General features: G+C 30.1%; 1 protein-coding gene across 11 annotated transcripts in view; it reads right to left on the bottom strand.

Annotated features, from left to right (window-relative positions):
* Nucleotides 1–16,500, bottom strand: part of LOC139515599 (centrosomal protein of 128 kDa-like) — a 32,268-nt gene extending 15,768 nt beyond the window's left edge. For 3 of the 11 annotated variants that reach the window (XM_071305204.1, XM_071305208.1, XM_071305209.1), the window contains exons 1-12: nt 15,889–16,058; nt 14,359–14,426; nt 10,163–10,249; nt 7,443–7,520; nt 6,689–6,703; nt 5,102–5,286; nt 4,484–4,556; nt 3,933–4,052; nt 2,594–2,683; nt 1,633–1,707; nt 1,248–1,365; nt 489–652 (exon numbers count right to left, since the gene is read on the bottom strand). In XM_071305204.1, coding sequence (XP_071161305.1) covers nt 489–652; nt 1,248–1,365; nt 1,633–1,707; nt 2,594–2,683; nt 3,933–4,052; nt 4,484–4,556; nt 5,102–5,286; nt 6,689–6,703; nt 7,443–7,520; nt 10,163–10,249; nt 14,359–14,397 — 1,044 coding nt within the window. In that variant the 5' untranslated portion in view covers nt 14,398–14,426; nt 15,889–16,058. Of the gene's footprint in view, nt 1–488; nt 653–1,247; nt 1,366–1,632; nt 1,708–2,593; nt 2,684–3,932; nt 4,053–4,483; nt 4,557–5,101; nt 5,287–6,688; nt 6,704–7,442; nt 7,521–10,162; nt 10,250–14,358; nt 14,427–15,888 lie in introns of all 11 variants that reach the window. The other 8 variants (XM_071305207.1, XM_071305213.1, XM_071305214.1 and 5 more) reach the window with 6 other exon arrangements.
* Nucleotides 16,501–21,652: the final 5,152 nt, after the last annotated feature.

The following is a 21,652-nucleotide window of genomic DNA, read 5'->3' as shown; positions in this document are numbered from 1 at the left end:
TAAATATATGTAATAAATAACTTATAAGATTCTAAAAATTTAGAGACACAACCTTTCATCATATTTCCATTATGTTAAACACGTTTCCATTTTTGTAGCTATACATTTCACAGATTGACGAAAAGTTGCATTTTCTAGGACAATCAATTTTGGAATAAACAAATTCTGAAAAGGCCAAAGAAAATTTGTTAGTTAAAACTTCACCCAAACTTGTATCCCAGGAATAAAAATCATTATATCAAGTATATACCAATGAGACAGAAACCAAGCAACTAAAAACCCACACAGAAATATTACGATCATAGATATATAGCCATTAAATACAAAATACCAACTACTTTTAACAACTGACCTCTACAAAATACCAACTACTTTTAACAACTGACCTCTACAAAATACCAACTACTTTTAACAACTGACCTCTACAAAATACCAACTACTTTTAACAACTGACCTCTACAAAATACCAACTACTTTTAACAACTGACCTCTATATGATCTGAAAGTTGAACTCTCTGTCGCTCACTGCGTTCAATCCCTCGCCTTAATTCCTCCATTTCACTTGAAGCACTAATTGATCGAGTTAACTGTCCACGTAACTCCTGTAATTCTCTCTCCATCAATCTCCTGTCTCTGTCCTTTTCCTCTTCAGCTAAAAATGAAAATATTATTTTATTGCATATAAACAATTCGTTTTCTAAATTGAATTGCTTCATATTTTTCATGTCAGGGCCTTTTATAGCCGACCATACGATATTGGTTTTTTCTCATTGTTGAAGGATGTACAGTTGTCTATAATTGCTTACGTCAACTTCATTTTTCCTTCAGTGGGTAGACACTTGTTGTCTCATTGGGAATGATACTACATCTCCTTAATTTAAAATGTATCCATCACAAATATATTGAAACTTTATGGAAATAAATACACCATCAAGAAATTGAGTGTATATTAAATATCGGACTCAGATTTAATGAATAAGATTAAAAAGAATTTTGAAGGGAACATACAGATTTTCAAATCACTGTAAACAGGAATCATTTCAGATAACAACATGAAGTTGACATTTAATTTAATAGTTGAATCAATATAATAATGTCTTTGTTTTCCTATTGGAAACCCAAAAATCAGTTGGATTTTAAAATGAAATATGAGTGCAATATCGTAGAAATATGAATACAGCAAAAAGTGGAAAATTATGAAATTTCAAAATGTAAAGTTATGAACACATATTCTCCATTATACTAACCTGATCTCCTTTTCCTTCTGTCTCTCACTTCATCTTCATATCGACTGTCGTCCATTTGTTGTTTCAGACGACCTTTTTCATTGTCTATTCTGTGTAGCTGTGACCTTAATTCATCAACCTAAATAAATAACATGATTCATAAACATGTTAAACAATATCAGGTATTTGTCTAGTTTACATTATTTTAAAAAGATACTGTGCTCCAAGTAATACAAGTGTGTGTTTATTTGTTAAGACCTTTTACACTTTCTTTTCTGAGTTTCAAACTTCGAATAGTTTTTATAACTTAGTTTTTTAATCTTTAGGCCTTGACAATATAGATGAAGATTGCTTCTTTACACCAAATCAGCTTTTACCTGATGTTTACAATATAACTGGTACCTACCTGTGCTTGAAGAGCTACTTTGCCTCCTTCACTCTGGTCCAGTTTTCTCTTTAGGTTATCTAAATCTGACTCAACCTACAATATCATAGTATTTATTAAACATTTCTTCATTGGTAAATGTGGAACAGTAATTTATTGAGGATTTACCAAATAAAATTTCAAATTACGGGCTTTACTACTAAAAATATTCCTGAACAAAGTTTCTTTAAATATTTTTTTCTTACTTTTAAAAGATGATATTTTTTGTTAGAAAATTGTAAAAGAAGAAGTTATTCTTTCTTTACTAAATAACTTTTTTTTTCTTCATATTTATGGAAGTTAATGTAATTTCATGAAAATAACCTTGAACTGGAGATTAAGTGAAAGTTCAAAATTGTACCAGATGGAAATATGGCCGAGACCTCAATGGGTGATTTTGATGTCATATTCTAACTCATGAATATATGTAAACAAACAAACATCGTCTAAACTAGAATACTGCCACAAATACAATGAAAGTATATATGACAGTTTTTCAAAGCAGCAGACATGCATTTACATGGAAATTTGAATAATTAAAGAGACAAAAATACAGGCCCTTGTATGTACATATACAAGATTTCAAAAAAAATTTGACAACCAGTCATTGCAAAATTGACTTAGTCATAAACGCCTGTTGTCCTTAAAAATCATAAAAATTCTTACTTAAAACATTTCAATGATCTATGGTATTTATAATTTGTTCACTAAATATTAACTTTTAAACAAATATAGATGAAAGTAAGACTTATGTTCAATCGGCCTTTTCCACCTAGTAATTATAAAAAAAAAACAGATTTGTTTAGACAAAGGATTGATCAACCAAAAATACATTTGTAGTCCAAAATATGACTGATTGACTTCTTAATGTACAGTTGCAATTATTTCATGCCCGTTCAGGACCAGCCGTTATCTGTCATAAATAAAATATTGAAGAACCTACTCTGATTTTATTGGCTTCTGATTGTAAATACTGATTCCTGACTCGTTCATCTGATGCTTGTTGTGCATAATGTTGATTTTGATTTATTGCCTGAAATGATATGATATCTTCTACCAGTGTGCAAATGATATATATAACCTTTAAATATCAGACCAAACTTAAGGAAGCTGGCTTGTCATGTTTTAGATTTTTTGTCAGATTTTTGGAATACTCTGGTTTTATCCATTCAAATGCCTTGAAAAAAAATTGCCCAGTGACCCCCATTTTTTTGTTGTAAATCTTTTACATGTATAATAATATGCCATCTGTAAAAGTCTTATAAAATTTTAATTACTTTTTAACAGTTTTTGAGAACTTCAACTTGTCAATGATAAAGCTATGAAAAGTCTAGAGAGAATATTTTCCCACCAAAATTTCAATGGCTAATATCTCGAAAACAAGCATGGTGACCTATATATTTTTTTTGCTCTTTGGATTCCTTTATTAATCCCCTATCTATATAAACTGGTGTTTTGAAAAGTTAATTACTTTGAAAATGAGAAGCGAACTCCCTTAATTATGTATATTGCGTTTTTTTCTTATTATTTGAGGGATATCAATTTTCATGGATTTTGTGGGAATATATAAATATCTAAATTTAAATGTTCAACAAAGCAAACATTTTCTATAGGCTTGTATGCAGACTGCAGCAAAACCATGAGATAAAACATCCATGAAAATGACAGTTTTCAATAATCTCTGAAAATTAGTATCCAGGGAAAATAAATGAGTCCACAGAAATATTTTTTTTAAATAAAAAATCAAACTCCAACAAATAAGTATCAAACAATTTTAACTACTTTCAAATTGAACCAGTTTTATCAAAATGTACATTTTGGTTTCTTATGAATTGATTAAGATAGATTTGGTCTGATATTTAATCCCACTGTTCAAACTGCAAATAAATCATTCAAAACAAAACTAGTATATAATTAAACAAGACTAATATAATTACAATTATTGTTGGTGCGCTAAAATGCTGAAAATGGAAAATTTAAGTTTAATTCAATAACAATTACTTGAAATATAATAATTTTGACATATTTTGACATATTTTTAATAACTTTAAAATACTTATCAGTTGATGCCATTAACTATCTGCAATATTTTGTTCATAGAAATAATTTTTATGGGTAAAATACTTAAACATGTACTTGAAGCTCCTGTTCATTAAAGGAACATTATAATATTTAAGGGGAAATACCAGTTTACTTTATGTAAAAATTCCAAAACATTATTTTTCTAAAATATTATAAATTAAAACCTTTTTTTGAAAAATATCAGGAAAGCTTTCTCTCACCTGTCGTAAATCAGTTGATAAATTCAATAGTTCATCGTAACGATCATAAGCATGTCGATCCCTATCTCCTCGTAACTCGTTCTGTATAGCATTTAACCTTCTTTCTACTCTAGATGCAACCTTCAAACATAAACGTAGGCATGTATCAACTTTTGTTAAATTAATTTTTATCAACATTAACTTTATTTGCAGCTAATATCATTCTCAAAACTGTCAATTGTACCGATAGTAAAGTCAGGAAATCTCATGACAATAAAAAAGTTCAATTGAAATAATATTTATCAAATACAAAAAATAGGCTCAATGCACCAATTTAAGAAAGAAAATATCTATTATTTTAATTCATAATGTGGATGCCAAATGTGTAGTATTTATGATATGTTACACATGATCCATTATACCAGACCAAATATAAAAAGAATATGTGGTATGATTGTCAATGAGACAATTCTCCACCAAACAACACAGAAATAAACAGCTATAGATCACCATATGGCCTTCAACTATGAGCAAAGCCCATACCTCAGCAAAGTGCCTATGTATTTACTTACAGGGTCTTCGTGTGGCATTTTCTTCAGGGTTTCAGATATATCTTTCATAGTCCTTCTGGCTTCATATTCCCCCCTACAAATAAAAATAAATCTTTATTCATTTTGTGCATCCAGAGCACTCACATCAAAACATTTGAAAGTCAAGGACCAAGATTAAATATAATATTTTTACAAATATGTAATTTTATTATTCAATTACTTGACAAAAACATCTATTCTTAAATAATTGAACCTGTATAATTAAACCAATCTTAATTGTCATAGCCTACCCTAAACATTTTTCATTTTTCACCAAGCACTATAAATGTAAATTTCTCCCTGTGAAAACCAGCTCAAACTTTGAAAAAATAAATTATATGATTACCTCCCATCCCTAACTTTTTTCCAGCATTTTAGCGAAAACACATGTAATACTATGCATGGTGTTATTGGCTTGTGCACATGAAAAAGATGTTTCTATATCACATAATTCTGTGGTCAATTGGAGAAGGCAGTAACTACAAGATTTTCCAGTAAATTGCAAGGGATTTGCGTGAAACATTTGGTGCTGAAGGCTAAAGAGTCAACAATAAATTAATCAACTTGAGAGCACTTTAATATATTTGTTTTATAAATTACCTTTCCCTCCGTCCAACTTCTGATTGAAACTGATGGCCTAAATCTATATGGTCATTGGATAAATCTCGTAATGAATTATTTAAAGTGTGAAGTTCTCTGTTCATATCATCTGCGAACCGTACAGTAGAACTTCTCTTCCTTCGTCGTCTGGTCACAGTCGGAGAACCTTCAAATTCACTATCACTCTACAAAAAAAAACCAAAAACGGTTGAAATAGATTATAACACTGAAATTTAATTCATAACGGCAAAATGATTTTTTTGTTGTTTCATAAATGATTTTTTAGCTGTTCAAAGTGCTCCAGAAATGAAAATTGATAGTGTAGTGCTTATGAATTTCTCTTGTTTTTGGTAGAACTTACTTTTCAATGTGCTTATAAAACAAAAGTGTGTGTGCTTGTTAAATTATGATTGTGATATCAATCAAAACTAATCCATGATAGCAACAAAAATTATTAATAATGATTTATTGATTGATATAAAAATAAGAAAATGAGGTATGAATGTCAATAAGACAACTATCCAGCAAAGTAAAAATGAAGTGGATGCTTGCTTAATGTCAACTGAGCTCAAAAGAGCATATTATGGTGATGTTGATAATGAATTTGTTTCAATTATATTAAGGTATCCAACCTTTCAACATTTTTTTCAGAATAAATTGTGAATTATCATCAGAAATGTCTTATAATAAATGCATTTGTAATGTAAAGAAAAGTTAGCTGGTGAATGTCAAACAAAATAAATTTATAAAGTGATTTAAAACGTATATGATGTAATGTGATAAAAAATAAAAACTGTGAAGTGCATTAAACAGTGTTAGTTATCCTCCACCCGTCTGATCAGTGTAGTACAATATTCAGGGGATGCAGTACTTAATTTAGTCTAAATAAATTTGATATTTGACCTTAGTAAATATGAACTATAAATACAGAGAAAAATAACCACCAACAAGAACTGTGTTGCGGGGGCATGAAAAAAAAAATGCTATAAATATAATGAAAGAAATAAATTTGAATGAGAAACAAATAATAAATTCTTTGTTACAGAAAAAATAATTGTAATGCATGTTGTTGGAAATAGTTTAAAAACTTCCAAAGAGGAAAAAAAATTATAGTTCAATAATCTAGTTCAAAATAGTAAAGCAGCCATGAGAATTTTACGAGTTATACCATTAAATGGAAAAGAAGAACATGAATTTTCATTTTCTGAACTTGTTTGAGTGGGATGTTCGGAAGTCCAAATCTTACCCTCTAGCATTTTTAATCATATAATCATAAGCATAAAATTTTGTTTTCCACCCTGATATTACAGATAACTTATTTTAAAGATTTATTAGCAGTATTCACATTTTCCTTACATTAGCTTACTACTGCCTTCTACATATTTAACAAGTACCATATCAACTAGCAGTTTCGTCACATGTAAATAATATGACAAATTATTCAAGGTCACAACAACACTGACACACACAACAATTGAATTTAAGATGTCAGAAAGTCTTCTCATTAAAATCCCCTATCATTAAAGATTATATTGTATACAACTGAGCTCGTCTAAACAAATTATAACATAACAATATTACGTGTACCTGTCCTCCACTGTCCTGGGGATTAAAATAATCAGTGATGTACAGACGTGTTACTACACTTATAAAAGAAACGTGTTAATCCTCTTAATCTGCCAAAATCACACAAATATAATAATCATATAAAAAGTATTTGAAACTTTGGTAAATAGAAAGTTAAGGATTATAGAAATGATGTAAATGATAAATTTCATTTATGATAGAATTAGTACTTTATAGCCTCAAAGCCACTAACCGGTTCTCATTTATCATTATCTTTGAGGATTTTTAAAGAAATGAGCTATTTAATTTCATTCTAAAAAGGGTAAAAGCATTCATCTAGGCTATAGCAGAAATATTTTTTCTTGTAATATCTTTTGGTTAGGATCAAAAAAGGACCTGACATTTTGTGTAATTTCCATAGGTTGAAATGTCAGGGAGGCCATTAGACAACATGCCTCTTTTTCATTAAGACTCCAACTCAAAATGTTAGTACTCAGCTATCTGAAACATTGTTGAATTGTATCTTTGTCCATTGGATGTATCAATAAATACATATCAGGTTACCAACAAATAAAATATACTTGAACATAAATATGCATCCAGAAAAATGCATGAGATTAAAACTTTAACAAAAGAACAGATAGGAAAAAGAATTGATGAAAAGATACCAAAAGCCTGTGCTATATCATAGTGAGTGATATAAAGCCTTTACCAGAAAGATTTCCCTTTAACCAGTAAAGCATAATGACATCATTTGTTCTTATAAGAACCTTACCCCATAATCTCTGTATGATGGACTTCTTGCTCTTTCTCGTCTAACCTGATCGTTTGTTCTCGATACCTCATCACGTAACTGTCAAAACAATGTTTTTCATTATAATAGATATTAGAAGATGTGGTATGAGTGCCAATGAGACAACTCTACTACATTCAAGTAAAAAGTTATAAAATTAAACCATTAGAGGTCAAAACGCCTTCAACACAGAGCCTGGGTTATATATTCAATCTAATATTTGGATTACTTTTTGAACACTTACAATAACATAAGTTTATATTCAAAACCAGATGCTCCGCAGGGTGTAGCTTTATACGACCGCAGAGGTTGAACCCTGAACGGTTGGGGCAAGTATGGACACAACATTCAAGCTGGATTCAGCTCTAAATTTGGATTGTGATTAAATAGTTGACACAGCATAGGTTTCTGACACAGAATGAATGTGTTCTAATGAACTTAAAATTTTTGTTTTCTCTTAGAGCAATTCACTATGTTGTTGAATATTAATCCTCTCAAAAAAATGTTTGAAGAAATTTTCTTTTTTATTTATGAAATTTCAAATGAGAAAAATTGAACCCAATTTTTTTAATCACATCCCCCTTTCCCTTATTCCAAAACTAATCTCAATTAAAATTTCTAATGGAGTTTGCAACAATAACTACTCATTTAAATACATCATAAAATATTAAGATGTAAAAAAACTGCTTGTTTTCACTGAATGGTAAAGATTATTTTAATTTATCAGTTGGTAGTAAAAAGTGAATATACATTGTATATTGTATATAACAAAGATTTAAGTTGATTCTGGACAAAGAAAGATAACTCCAATTAAAAAAAAATCTTGCTATTGCACAATATTTTGCAATTAGATATTTCTTGCTTACTATTCTGGACAAAGAAAGATAACTCTAATTAAAAAAAAATTTGCTATTTCACAATATTGTGCAATTAGATATTTCTTGCCATTGCGCAATACTGTGCAATTGAAAAGACTTGCTATTGCACAATACTTAATATAATAATTTTAGATCCTGATTTGGACCAACTTGAAAACTGGGCCCATAATAAAAAATCTAAGTACATTTTTGGATTCAGCATATCAAAGAACCCCAAGATTTCAATTTTTGTTAAAATCAGACTAAGTTTAATTTTTGACCCTTTGGACTTTAGTGTAGACCAATTTGAAAACAGGACCAAAAATGAAGAATCTACATACACAGTTAGATTTGGTATATCAAAGAACCCCATTTATTCAATTTTTGATGAAATCAAACAAAGTTTAATTTTGGACCCCGAAACAAAGTTTAATTTTGGACCCCGATTTGGACCAACTTGAAAACTGGGCCAATAATCAAGAATCTAAGTACATATTTAGATTCAGCATATCAAAGAACCTAACTGATTCATTTTTTTTCAAAATCAAACTAAGTTTAATTTTGGACCCTTTGGACCTTAATGTAGACCAATTTGAAAACGGGACCAAAAGTTAAGAATCTACATACACAGTCATGACAGTTAGATTCGGCATATCAAAGAACCCCAATTATTCAATTTGGATGAAATCAAACAAAGTTTAATTTTGGACCCTTTGGGCCCCTTATTCTGTTGGGACCAAAACTCCCAAAATCAATACCAACCTTCCTTTTATGGTCATAAACCTTGTGTTTAAATTTCATAGATTTCTATTTACTTATACTAACGTTATGGTGTGAAAACCAAGAAAAATGCTTATTTGGGTCCCTTTTTGGCCCATAATTCCTAAACTGTTGGGACCTAAACTCCCAAAATCAATACCAACCTTCCTTTTGTAGTCATTAACATTGTGTTTAAATTTCATTGATTTCTATTTACTTAAACTAAAGTTATTGTGCGAAAACCAAGAATAATGCTTATTTGGGCCCTTTTTTGGCCCCTAATTCCTAAACTGTTGAACCAAAACTCCCAAAATCAATCCCAACCGTTCTTTTGTGGTCATAAACCTTGTGTCAAAATTTCATAGATTTCTATTAACTTAAACTAAAGTTATAGTGCGAAAACCAAGAAAATGCTTATTTGGGCCCTTTTTGGCCCCTAATTCCTAAAATGTTAGGACCAAAACTCCCAAAATCAATACCAACCTTCCTTTTGTGGTCATAAACCTTGTGTTAAAATTTCATAGATTTCCATTCACTTTTACTAAAGTTAGAGTGCGAAAACTAAAAGTATTCGGACGACGACGCAGACGACGACGCCAACGTGATAGCAATATATGACGAAAATTTTTTCAAATTTTGCGGTCGTATAAAAACTGAGTGAAAAACAAACCAAGTGTACTGTAAAAATTACATGGTTAACAATTGTCATTGCTGGTTTTTTGTCCTTTTCAATCAAATCTCTTTATTTCTATGTAACAGATTAATTCATCGACATCGTGTGATAAAAAATGCAAATAGTTTAAGATAAATGTGAAAAAATGTTCACATATAATTTTTTCTAAATTTTCCTTGATTTTTCTTAATTCTGAAAGATAATTTTCAATCTCACAATAGTTGATTGAGATCGTTTTATCTCAAACGAGGAAAGAGAATGGGATGTCATCATGAGCAATATATCATTGATGTTGCATAGGAAAAATGACAACTCAACTTTACATTATCAAAAATTTTAACTTTGATTTTAGTCACTTTTCTTAAATCCTGATTACAATGAGTTTTAAGAAGACTAAATACTTCGTTACTTACTCTATCGACTGAGCTTCTCTGTTCTCTCGTCACATCACGATAAGAATCTAACATGCGATCTAACGAACGCAGGTTTCTTGTCGTTCCCTACAGTGTGAAAATGAAAAACTTGTATAGTTATGTGGAAAAAACATCAGAAAATGGTAATTTTTACTTCCATCTCATTTGGTGGTATAGATTTGTTACTATACAAAATTGATAAGGCAGAAATAATTTATTTTTCATCCAATATTTTGCTATGAATAGCAAATATATTTCACATACAAATGAAAGTAAAGTTTTTATTGATAACATATTTAACGCTTGGAGAGAATTCAGTAAAGACCTATTACTGAAACGATTATTTAAATTCTATACACCACTACATTGTATAGTTCAAACATCTTTAACATCTTCATGGTCCAATGAACATACTTTTACAGACTCATTTTAGTTCTAATCTAATATCATGATCCAGCAAAACATTCAGACTGTGTTTGACAAGTGTAAAGAACTTAAAATTTGATTTTCTAAATCTTTCACTTAAATACGACAACATGTGTGTCTCAATTCTTTTGCATATTTTAACAAATGAAATATGTTTAAACCAAACAAAAAAGTAAGGAATTTTAGGTGATATTTTTGGTCTTAGCAGATAAGCAACTTTATGTTACATCTCTCTTCTGACAATATTTAGCCAATGTTTTTGCAGTTGAAAATGGTTAATTGAAATGTTTTGTCAGAGAAGACTTTAAGAAGTAGCAATTTAATGTATTTCCACTACTAATGTCAAATACATGGAGCAAATTTAGATAATTTTGAATATGAAATAATTCAGATGGCTTTTAAAAGGCATCTTTTGACTATCTTTAATGATGAATAAATACTTCAAATTTGTTAACCATCCAGAAATAAATGTATGGGGAGGGAGTTTGACGGCACTTTTTACCTCACTGTGCAGAGGCCTGCACACATTTTTTGGGGGATTATTTCCAGAGGTTCTTCAGTATACCTTCCTGAATAAACGATGAAAAATGATGTTTGATTATAATTGCATTCATCCCTGTCCAACCTTAAACTCCCCATACAATATTATCAATTCTGGAACATCCATATAATGAATAATAGAAGATGAAATTTGTTATATCTCATGTTAATTGATGCTATGAATTAACATACAACAAGGACATATCTCAGATTCCTTTAAATCTCTATAGTACTTTTACTATTCATTATTTATATTGATTCCTTAGGTAAGGATAACAAAGCAGATTTATAAATCTTTAATGAATTCAAGTAAATGATCCTTAGCCATGCATACAATTTTAATAAGGTTTAAGATTAGACAATCTCTAGTCATTAAATTTCTATTTAAATTTCCATTGATTTAAACTGAAAAGAAATAAACATGATTTTTAACTTCAATCACTCTGTATACTAAATACTGCATTGATTAAAAGGACTTGTTTTGACAAACATTTAACAGTTCTGGCATTTAATGTTTATCTATTCATTTTATATGGTTGAAGAATCATATCAAGATGGAAAAATCCTGTCGACATTTACAATGATTTAGTGGCCTAATATGAAATATTGGACAAAAGACAAAGTGCCTGTTATAACTGCCCTATCACATTAATGACTTAACTAGGGGCATTTGATGAAATAATTTATAAATTTAACGTTATACAATATAAATGTCCCTTTTTACAGTTTGAAATAGAATTTAAAATAGCTTTAAACTATATTAGAAAACACAATTTATTCAATTTAATTCAAAATGTTCCTCACACGTATTGTGTGTTCTTGAGAGGTTCAGAGCTATATACCATATATATTTATATTGGCAAAAAATTAAATAAGTTCTCAGATTATTTCAGAGTTTCTGAAATAAATATCTAATATTAAAGTTTTATCTCTTCCCATAAATTAAAGACAGGTATGTATGATCAATAGATGCACTTTATTTAATTTAAGTTAAAAGCTAGTTTTAAAGGGAAACTCTTACTGAAAATAATCTTTGAAAAATATATTCAATCCAGTATATAATCATGATATTAGAAGAAACATTTAGTTGCATTCATAACTCATTAAAATTGAGAATGGAATGGGGAATGTGCCAAAGAGACTACCCGACCATAGAAAAAAACAACAGCAGAAGGTCACCAACAGGTCTTCAATGTAGCGAGAAATTCCCGCACCCGGAGGCGTCCTTCAGCTGGCCCCTAAACAAATATATGCTAGTTCAGTGTCAGATAATGAACGCCATACTAATTTCCAAATTGTACACAAGAAACTAAAATTAAAATAATACAAGACTAACAAAGGCCAGAGGCTCCTGACTTGGGACAGGCGCAAAAATGCGGCAGGGTTAAACATGTTTGTGAGATCTCAACCCTCCCCCTATACCTCTAGCCAATGTAGAAAAGTAAACGCATAACAATACGCACATTAAAATTCAGTTCAAGAGAAGTCCGAGTCTGATGTCAGAAGATGTAACCAAAGAAAATAAACAAAATGACAATAATACATAAATAACAACAGACTACTAGCAGTTAACTGACATGCCAGCTCCAGACTTCAATTAAACTGATTGAAAGATTATGATTTCATCATATGAACATCAGGCACAATATCCTTCCCGTTACTGGTTTAGTATCATACCATGATAACATATATGAGAAGAACATAACTCATACATATACATTGTATGTAGTAGCAATGCAATTCTGTCAAGGTGAGAAAGCAATCTAAACCTGTCATATATTAAATTCTAATTGTTTTTCTTTTCTGTTGGGGGTTGGCATGGAGGATTTTACTTGTCACACTTGTTCAGACAAAAATGAAATTCTTAAAAAGAGAGGTGGAAGATATCATCACAACAATCAACTTATAAACTAACTGACAACCTTGGCAACAAAGGAATAACAACAATGAACAACAAAGAGACAAACAAGTCTAAAAAACACAACAGAGAGAAAACTAAAGACCGAGAAACATGAACCCAAAAATATGCAGGGGTGATCTCAGGTGGTCCTTAAGGATAAGCAGATCTTCCTCTATATGTGGCACCTGACTTGGTGATAATGTCTGACAATGTACATGTAAGTACAAACCTGGGTATAAGTCTAATTTGGTTGGTAACATTCAAGGAAAAAGTACTATAAATGGTAAATAATTGCACATATGTTCGCCTATAATTTATAACTTGTGTATGTGGCTATATGATGCTTAAATATCATAAACAGAAATTAATTCTGTTGTAAGTAGGGAACCAATGAAACAAAAAATAGACGCAGATGTGAGGTCTGTGGTGGTCCATTTTTGTGTCAGTACTACCAGTGAAACATCTATTAAAAAGTGATCCCATTTTTCAAAATTTCTAAATAAACTGATATCAAAGAATTGACCTACAAGTGAGAGGTTTAGCTAAATGTAGCTATAAAACCAGGTTAAACCGACAATTTTCTTTCTCAGGAATATGACAATTGTTTTCCACTCGTTTTTTTGGTGGATTAAAAATTTACATTGGGGGTTAGGGATTTTTGTTATACTTTTTTACATCTAACACCAAATCTCACTGATTTAAAGTAGAATTGGGCAAAACAATGGATTCAATCACCCTACCTAAATGACCTAACTTACAAGTAGCTGTGAGAGAAAAGAAATTCATGTTACTTTTATGCAGAAAATTTGTCCAAAAAGTACTGGGGAAAAAGCGTATCTACATTGTTGTACATGTACATGTATAAATGTATTAAATGCTGCATCGCTTTCATAATTTCATTGTTATTATGTATCATAAAAGTTACAGGAAGGTCTTTAAAATGATTTAAAATCCTTATTTCTTAATTCTTTGTAAGTTTGAGTTGGAGTAACTTTAACTTAATTGAGGTTCTTCTGAATCCAGGTTATAAATCAAAGCTGTCATGAACAGAGTGAAATATTATTATCTTTATTCTACCATTTTTTTTTTCTTTTTATGGATATTACAAAAGCACATGTATCTTGCATTCCTTATCAAATCCACATAGGACATTGTAGGAACACCAATTTAATATGTACTGAAGTTTTTGTTGAAACAATTCTTAGATATAGGAAGATGTGGTATGAGTGCCAATTGCTTGTTCCTTTATCTAATTATATGTTTCTATATGTATATTTAGTAATATGTACATTTTGTACCTGTATCTTTATGAAAATGACCTAGATTATACCTGTAAATTATCTGTTAATCTGTGAACTCTGTCATCCATTTTATGTCATTCTGTGGTTCATATCAAATCTGTAAACAAAACAATAATGTAAATTATGTATTAGGTCTTAAATATACATGTACAAATGTATATTGTAGCAATTAGCATGTAATGTATTTAGACAAATATTACTGTTGACATATTTTTTGTTGATAAAACCATCAACAATGTCTGAATGAGAAACATAGTTTTTCAACTTAGCGAGATTTGCTTCTAAAATATCATGTGAACATCATGAACATTATTCAAATTAAATTTATAACAACTAATACTTTAGAGCAAGGAGAGAATATTATTCGTCAAGACAGAGGAATCTGCAGTGTACTAATAAACCTCTTCACAAGATATTTTTAAACAAGAAGTATCGCTACTCTACATACATGACATATTTAATTATGCTTGCCAAAATCCAGAAATCACAAATTTTGTGGATATATCTTTCTTTTATTTTTGGTGTAAATGTTTCAATATCAGTATTATGTTTTTGGTATTCATAAATTGATTATTACATATTTTATGTCTTATCTAAATGGTCTTTTAATACACTCTTATACATGTTAGAAAATGTACACGTATCAAGGCTATATGGAGCCATCTTGCGTCTAACTTTATAAAGGGTCATCACCAAGCTCTACTTGCAAAGATGTTTGGTTTTTTTTTCTTTCTACTTGGATTTATGAGTTCTTGTTTCATACATGTAGTCATGTACATCTACACAAACATGTACTTTGTATCTTGCATTTGCAGTACAAAGTTTACAAAGAACAAATTTTGAAATTCAAACAGTGAATAGTGGAGGAACACCTTTTTGTCCATCTTTCCTTTTTAATTAGATAGATTCAGGACTAGAAATACCACAACTAAATAATAAACATATACATGCAGTCCTTGAGATCAGAATGAAAAAAAAAATGAAAGCCTTTAAACTGTTATTATCAGTTTTCATGGAACTAAACAATGTATTTCTACTAACATACATATTTGCACTATTACTAAAGACCGAATATGTCCTATTATTGACTGTTTACAAATTTCAGATGGAAAATATGTATCAACTACTGACTACTGGACATGTGAAATTTAATCAGGTCAACTTTTACGTGTTTACTATTGCATGTACATGTTTCAACCATCTCCAATATTTAAAAATAATTTAATACTGTGATGTTTTGCATACATGTATCATGTTTTTTAAAACATAATTCCACCTAGAAAACCAAAGTTTCATTCAAAACCATCACCAAGACATAGTAAGGCATTCCAATTATGGGTCAATGCATGGTAACATTCTTTTGTTTACATTCCAAGCTAGCCATTCCTGGATATCCATTATACTAGAAAATGTAGACAGAATTTAGTTGTGTTTATTTTACAGCTTTAAAATCTAAAATATAAACTATGGTTTGCATCATGTGCATATAAAATACATTATATAAAATTAATATACATCATCAAATACAATGTTGCACTACCATATTTTCCTTTCCTTACCTATGTATTTCATATATTTTCTGCAAATTAAGCACCAGAAAACAGCAAAATTGTATCCAAAGTCAACTAAATGCAACAAACATGATAACTACATCCCAAAATCAGTATATGTTCATAGATAATAATATTCTAAATCCCACCTTCAATTTTGTACACCGTCTCGTCACTACAAATTGTTGAATCTTGCATGCCCGATCTTGTTCACGTATGGTGGCAGTTCGGTCACAAACACAGATCAGATAGTTGTCATAAACTTAATTAACAATCAATAGGATTAATTAAATATACAATTCACACCTTACTCTCTAATTAATTAATCTAATTACAGACTATAGGTAATGTCATTAATTATATCTATATCTTAATTAGAAATTTATATCCATGACAGTAAAAATTTAAAATTTGAAAAGTCCGTATTTAATTCATTTAAACACAGACATGAGTAAAGTTTAAATTTATCATAGATAAAAATAAAATTTCAATTTAAGATTCATATTTTAATATGTTTAGTTGGGACAAGGGTTTTTAGGATGCTACGGACAAAAGATTATTGTCGATCGATCAGTTCAGGCATGTTTTGTTTACATCGGAGACCGCCATCGAGCACCTGCCGTCGATTTTGTAAACTTAACCATGATTGGCCAAACGACAGTTTCATCATGAACCGAAAAAAAGTTAAATTAAGATACAAATACAAAGGTCTCTTATTGACGGGATTTGTGATAATTCTTTTGCAAATTTTAACATGGGAAGCAAGCTGCATTATATTTGTCAATATACTTAATTTAAGGGGGCTCGCGGGTCTAAATGAAATTTTTTATTTAATATAGGATTTCTCTATATTTTTCTATAAATGAACTTTATCTTATACTTAATAGAAAAATGAAATAAAAAAATGGGGTCACCGTTCATTTACGCTCACAATCTGCCTTCGAAAGGAGCATACATTTTTGTTAATGTCCTTTTTTCTGTTGAACTAATAGGAGAAATAGCGGCAATATCGAAATAAAAAAAGAACTAAATTACAGAAATCGCTAAAATTTTACAATTATTTAGTCTATGTACAGCTTATTCGAAAACAACAATAAAAAATATAGGTCACCGATGAGTTAAAAAAGATATTTCAATTTTTATGCCAAAAAATGGCATTTTTGCACCAAAGGGAGATAATTTGAAGCTTTTTCAATGACATCTACATTTTAAAAGTCCGCTGGGGCCAACACGAATTGATTTTTTGGAATGCTTTTTGTACCATATGATAAAGTAACAGCTACTTAAGGTAATCAATAAAATTTGTAATGAAAAATTAATTTTAAATTTTTTTCTGAAAATCTTATACCCGCGAGCCTCCTTAAAACGATATAAAGCTAGGTGTAAAATGGTGACACATTTCAGTAATGTTCCCCAAGTGAAATAAGAATGTCATAATTATAATTGACTGTTATAGACTTGAAATATTAAAAGCAATTGAAAAGCCGATGTCAATTTGTTAATAACGATATATATAAAACTGAAGATGTGTGTCCATCTTTTATTTTCGGACATTTCTCCTACATATTTTTGTGAAAGTTTTATGTGATTAATTTTAATTCATACTATAGTAAGCAGTTACGAATCAAATCAGGTCGGTCAAGTCGTTCGTCTTGCAGATGCAAAACGTCCTCTCTCCTTCTCATATAACCTCCTTGGGTCACCATACGTTAGAAAACAAAACAAGTAGGATCTTGGTCGGTTTATAACATTTCGGGTGTTTCCGTTTTTACTCGGATGTGTAATTAGGACATATATATATACTCTTGATAGATCCGTGTTTTACTTGCTCGGATACTAATAAATAATAACTATATTTTTGTAACTATTTTCTATTTTCAAAACTACATATGTACAGTTATGCTACAAATCTACAACTCTCAGTTTTTGGCTACACGTGCTGATCTTATCTATAAAGTCATGAATATGTATTATCTATGTAGGCGTGTCAAAAGCGTAGCATACGCGATAATGACCAGCCAGTACACACTGTAATGATTTCATTAACCAGTATTAAAAAGATAAACATAACATCCCCGCCCACAAATTAGAAATTTCTAAAAATTTCTTACTGGTCAATGAAATCGATTTATATAAAATAATAATAATAAAAAATAAAAAATAAATTGAAACAATCTCTCAGAAAATACTAATTGTACTTTAATATACACACATTTAAAACTTGAAAAAAAAATTTCATAAGTTCTCATAAAATAATAATTCTATATGTTAAATTAAATAACTGCAAAATTTGTAGTCTATAAAAATAAAAACAGAAAGTTTTAAAATATCTATAATAAAAGGTTTCTTTTTCTTCGTTGAAATATACAGTAAAAAAAAATATTATGTCGAAATGTATATGAAAACAGAAAACAATAAAACATTTAAATCAATGATCATAGTTTAAACTTAGTTCCCAGTGTAATTAATGTGCAGTCTTGAAACGAAAATTCTGTTTATCTGATCTGTCAAAATGACAAGTGTGTAGAAAATTTATAGTTACAAATCAACTAATCTAACCACTAAATCTCATTAAAACTCATTATGTAAAAACCACAACACCATTAATATCTTTCTGTGAAATCCCAGACACAGATGTTCGATACCATAGGTCGTAAAATCTTGACCATTAAACTCTCACTTGTTAAATTATTGTTTAAATACGGAATTTCGTCAATTTTCGACAATTGTTTGCGTATGTTATTCATGTAAACATTTAAAATTAAAGTCACAATATTAATAAATATAATTTGAGTCCTCCACCATGATAGATCCGTGTTTTACTTGCTCGGATACTAATAAATAATAACTATATTTTTGTAACTATTTTCTATTTTCAAAACTACATATGTACAGTTATGCTACAAATCTACAACTCTCAGTTTTTGGCTACACGTGCTGATCTTATCTATAAAGTCATGAATATGTATTATCTATGTAGGCGTGTCAAAATCGTAGCATACGCGATAATGACCAGCCAGTACACACTGTAATGATTTCATTAACCAGTATTAAAAAGATAAACATAACACTCTCCCTCTGCGACCGAATCGGTCTCAACTAATTAACACACACTTTAAGAAAAGGCGGTAACATTTTATGTGTAATTATCGTCTTTCGTTCTCTCTCCTTCTCATATAACCTCCTTGGGTCACCATACGTTAGAAAACAAAATTGCAAAATTCCATGTAGATTCCTTCAGAAAATGCACTATTTCAGAGTTACCTCCCCTTAAAATGCCAGTTTCAAAAAATTAAGAATCAAGTAAAAATAATCTACACTTTTACCAGCATTAATATTTACAAGTTATAATAATACATATTTTGTTCTTTTAAATGATATTCACATTAGTCATCTGCATTCCTGCATGCAAATTTTGCTAACTCAATTGAAAATCTGGACCTTAGGTTCTCTGTTTTTTTTACAATCCAAGATGGCGAAAGACACCCATACCGCCTTAAACATCATCTTCGTATATTACCATCTTATATTAGTACCGTTGTGCAAATCTTTAGACTTACATATTGTTTTCCTTGTCTGCGCTGTACATGATATACGAGGTTAGTAAATGTCCTTTACCGGCAGGCGTCATTTCGAGGGGGAATTTTCGGCTACCGTTAGCGTCAAATTGGTTTAAATTTTACCGTGATTCGTCAAAATATCCTTATCGTGATTCGTCAGAGGTCTCAAATAATCATCGTTACCGTCTTTTTTTGGAAATGATTTAACGTGATTCGTCAAAATTTGTCGATTTTTTTTATCTTCTAAAAGAAAGCGTACATTTTATCGTCATCCACTAAAAATTGTCGTTAACGTCATTTGCCAAGAAAAGTCGCACGATACTGGTGTTATTTTGGTGAAATCGTGGACGAGACACATTCATGCCACTAATTTATAAACAATAAAAAATATATTCTAAAGTGTTATATATCATTTTAAAGCTTTTAAAGTCTGCTTTCAGAATATTGCAATTTTGTAAATGTAACAGACTATTTTCATTAAGTAAAAATCAATATAACCTTCATTTTTGAATATTTTTTCCTTGTCCCGCGTTACACTTTAATTTTTTGAAATTCTTAATATTGTAAAAAAAAACATATAAAACATTCCACCAACCATAATAAAACATTTGTCTCAAACAAACACGTCATTATTGGTCGATGATGTAATGTCGGTTTCTTTCTTCGAAAAGACTGAATTTTTAAAAACGGGATGAATATGATAGAAATTAAGTGTCCCATGCACGAACAATTGCCGTCATTTTTCTAAATTGTCCCCAAAAAGCGGAATAACGGAGCAATCACCGTGTCGTAAGTAAATAATTTTTATACTAGTATTTTGTACAAAGCTTACACTTTCGCCTCATGCAACTATATGTTTTTTTTTAAATAATTTCTTTTTATTCGAGTTGAATAACTATGTCCGACATTTTGTCCCCTTCAAACCCAATTGATATGGGGTTACGTTTTTAAGTTTTTTTCATGATATTTATTACAGTGCTATTCGCTATCTAAAAAAAGTAAAGAGGATGAAAGTACAAATAATTCTCTCTATTTTGATATTAAAATCTCATTAGTTTAATCTAAAATACAAGATATAAGATTAAACTATAATATCCGATAAAATGTCCCCACATACGATGTTGACGTTATGTACGCGTAGCTATGTAACAAATTATACGAATGTTACGTCTAATTGTCATTATTGCGGTATTCACATACAATTTGAAATACAGCAATTTTTTGGTTGCTCGTGAAGAAAACTTTAAATGTTTTAGATAAAAGCTCTACCAATCCATTGGAGGGGCAAGATTTCCTCGCGGAACTGAAGTGGATTCCGGACTTTGTTATTATGACCGACAGACTCATCCGCTACAATGCAAATTAATAGAAAGGAAAACAGCTATTATTCCCGCTGATTCCCTTGTACATATTTGTGCAGAACTCAATGACACTGGCATGCTAACTATACTGTAGTCCATTCGCCTCGACATTCTGGATTGTATAAACTGAGTGCATTTGAAGTGCGCTGTGTATTAACAAGAAATTCATTGCTTTTGTAATTAAAATGTGTATTATTCAAATGATTGCAAGTTAATTTACATTTTTTAATTTTAATTTGCTGATAAAAAGCTTAGTATCTAATATCTAAGAAAAACACGAATCTAAAGTTCTTTAGGTATTTCAGTAATAAAATCCGTTAAAATTTACTTTAGAACTTGATCCATCGTAAAAACGTGCATTCTAACGTTTTTGTTTTGGCGAACGTCTTCAAGTGTGTAACGTTAGGTGACGCCAGTATCGTGCGACGTTTCCAAGTATTTTTACCGTTGTTCGTCATGAAAATAACCCGATTACCACCCGCATATATCGTTTATTCTAGACGAGCCGGTATATATATAAAATTTGCTTACTGGTCCTTTTTATAAACTTCTATTACCTCTGGTGACCATGGATGCAATGTATGGATTTGTCGTAGAGTAGATACTTGTTTAGACGAACTTATTTTTTTTATCAAATAATTATTCAGTCTGTTACTGCATCTTATTTTTTTTTACGATAAATCACAAATTTTACGATAGATAATATAGCTAATCTGCAATCTATTCCATCTTCATGCCTAATATAGTATGTACTGTGTTACAAATCTAGATTCTAATGACGAGGAAAGGTAACACTAGGGTTCATAAAGCTGAACTTTTAGTTCAGTCTGGGCAGAGACATATATATGTCTC

Source organism: Mytilus edulis, chromosome 3, assembly GCF_963676685.1.
Source record: "Mytilus edulis chromosome 3, xbMytEdul2.2, whole genome shotgun sequence".
Taxonomy (NCBI): Eukaryota; Metazoa; Mollusca; class Bivalvia; order Mytilida; family Mytilidae; genus Mytilus; species Mytilus edulis.
The sequence above is the reverse complement of the archived record's forward strand: the minus strand, read 5'-3'. Positions and strand labels throughout refer to the sequence as shown.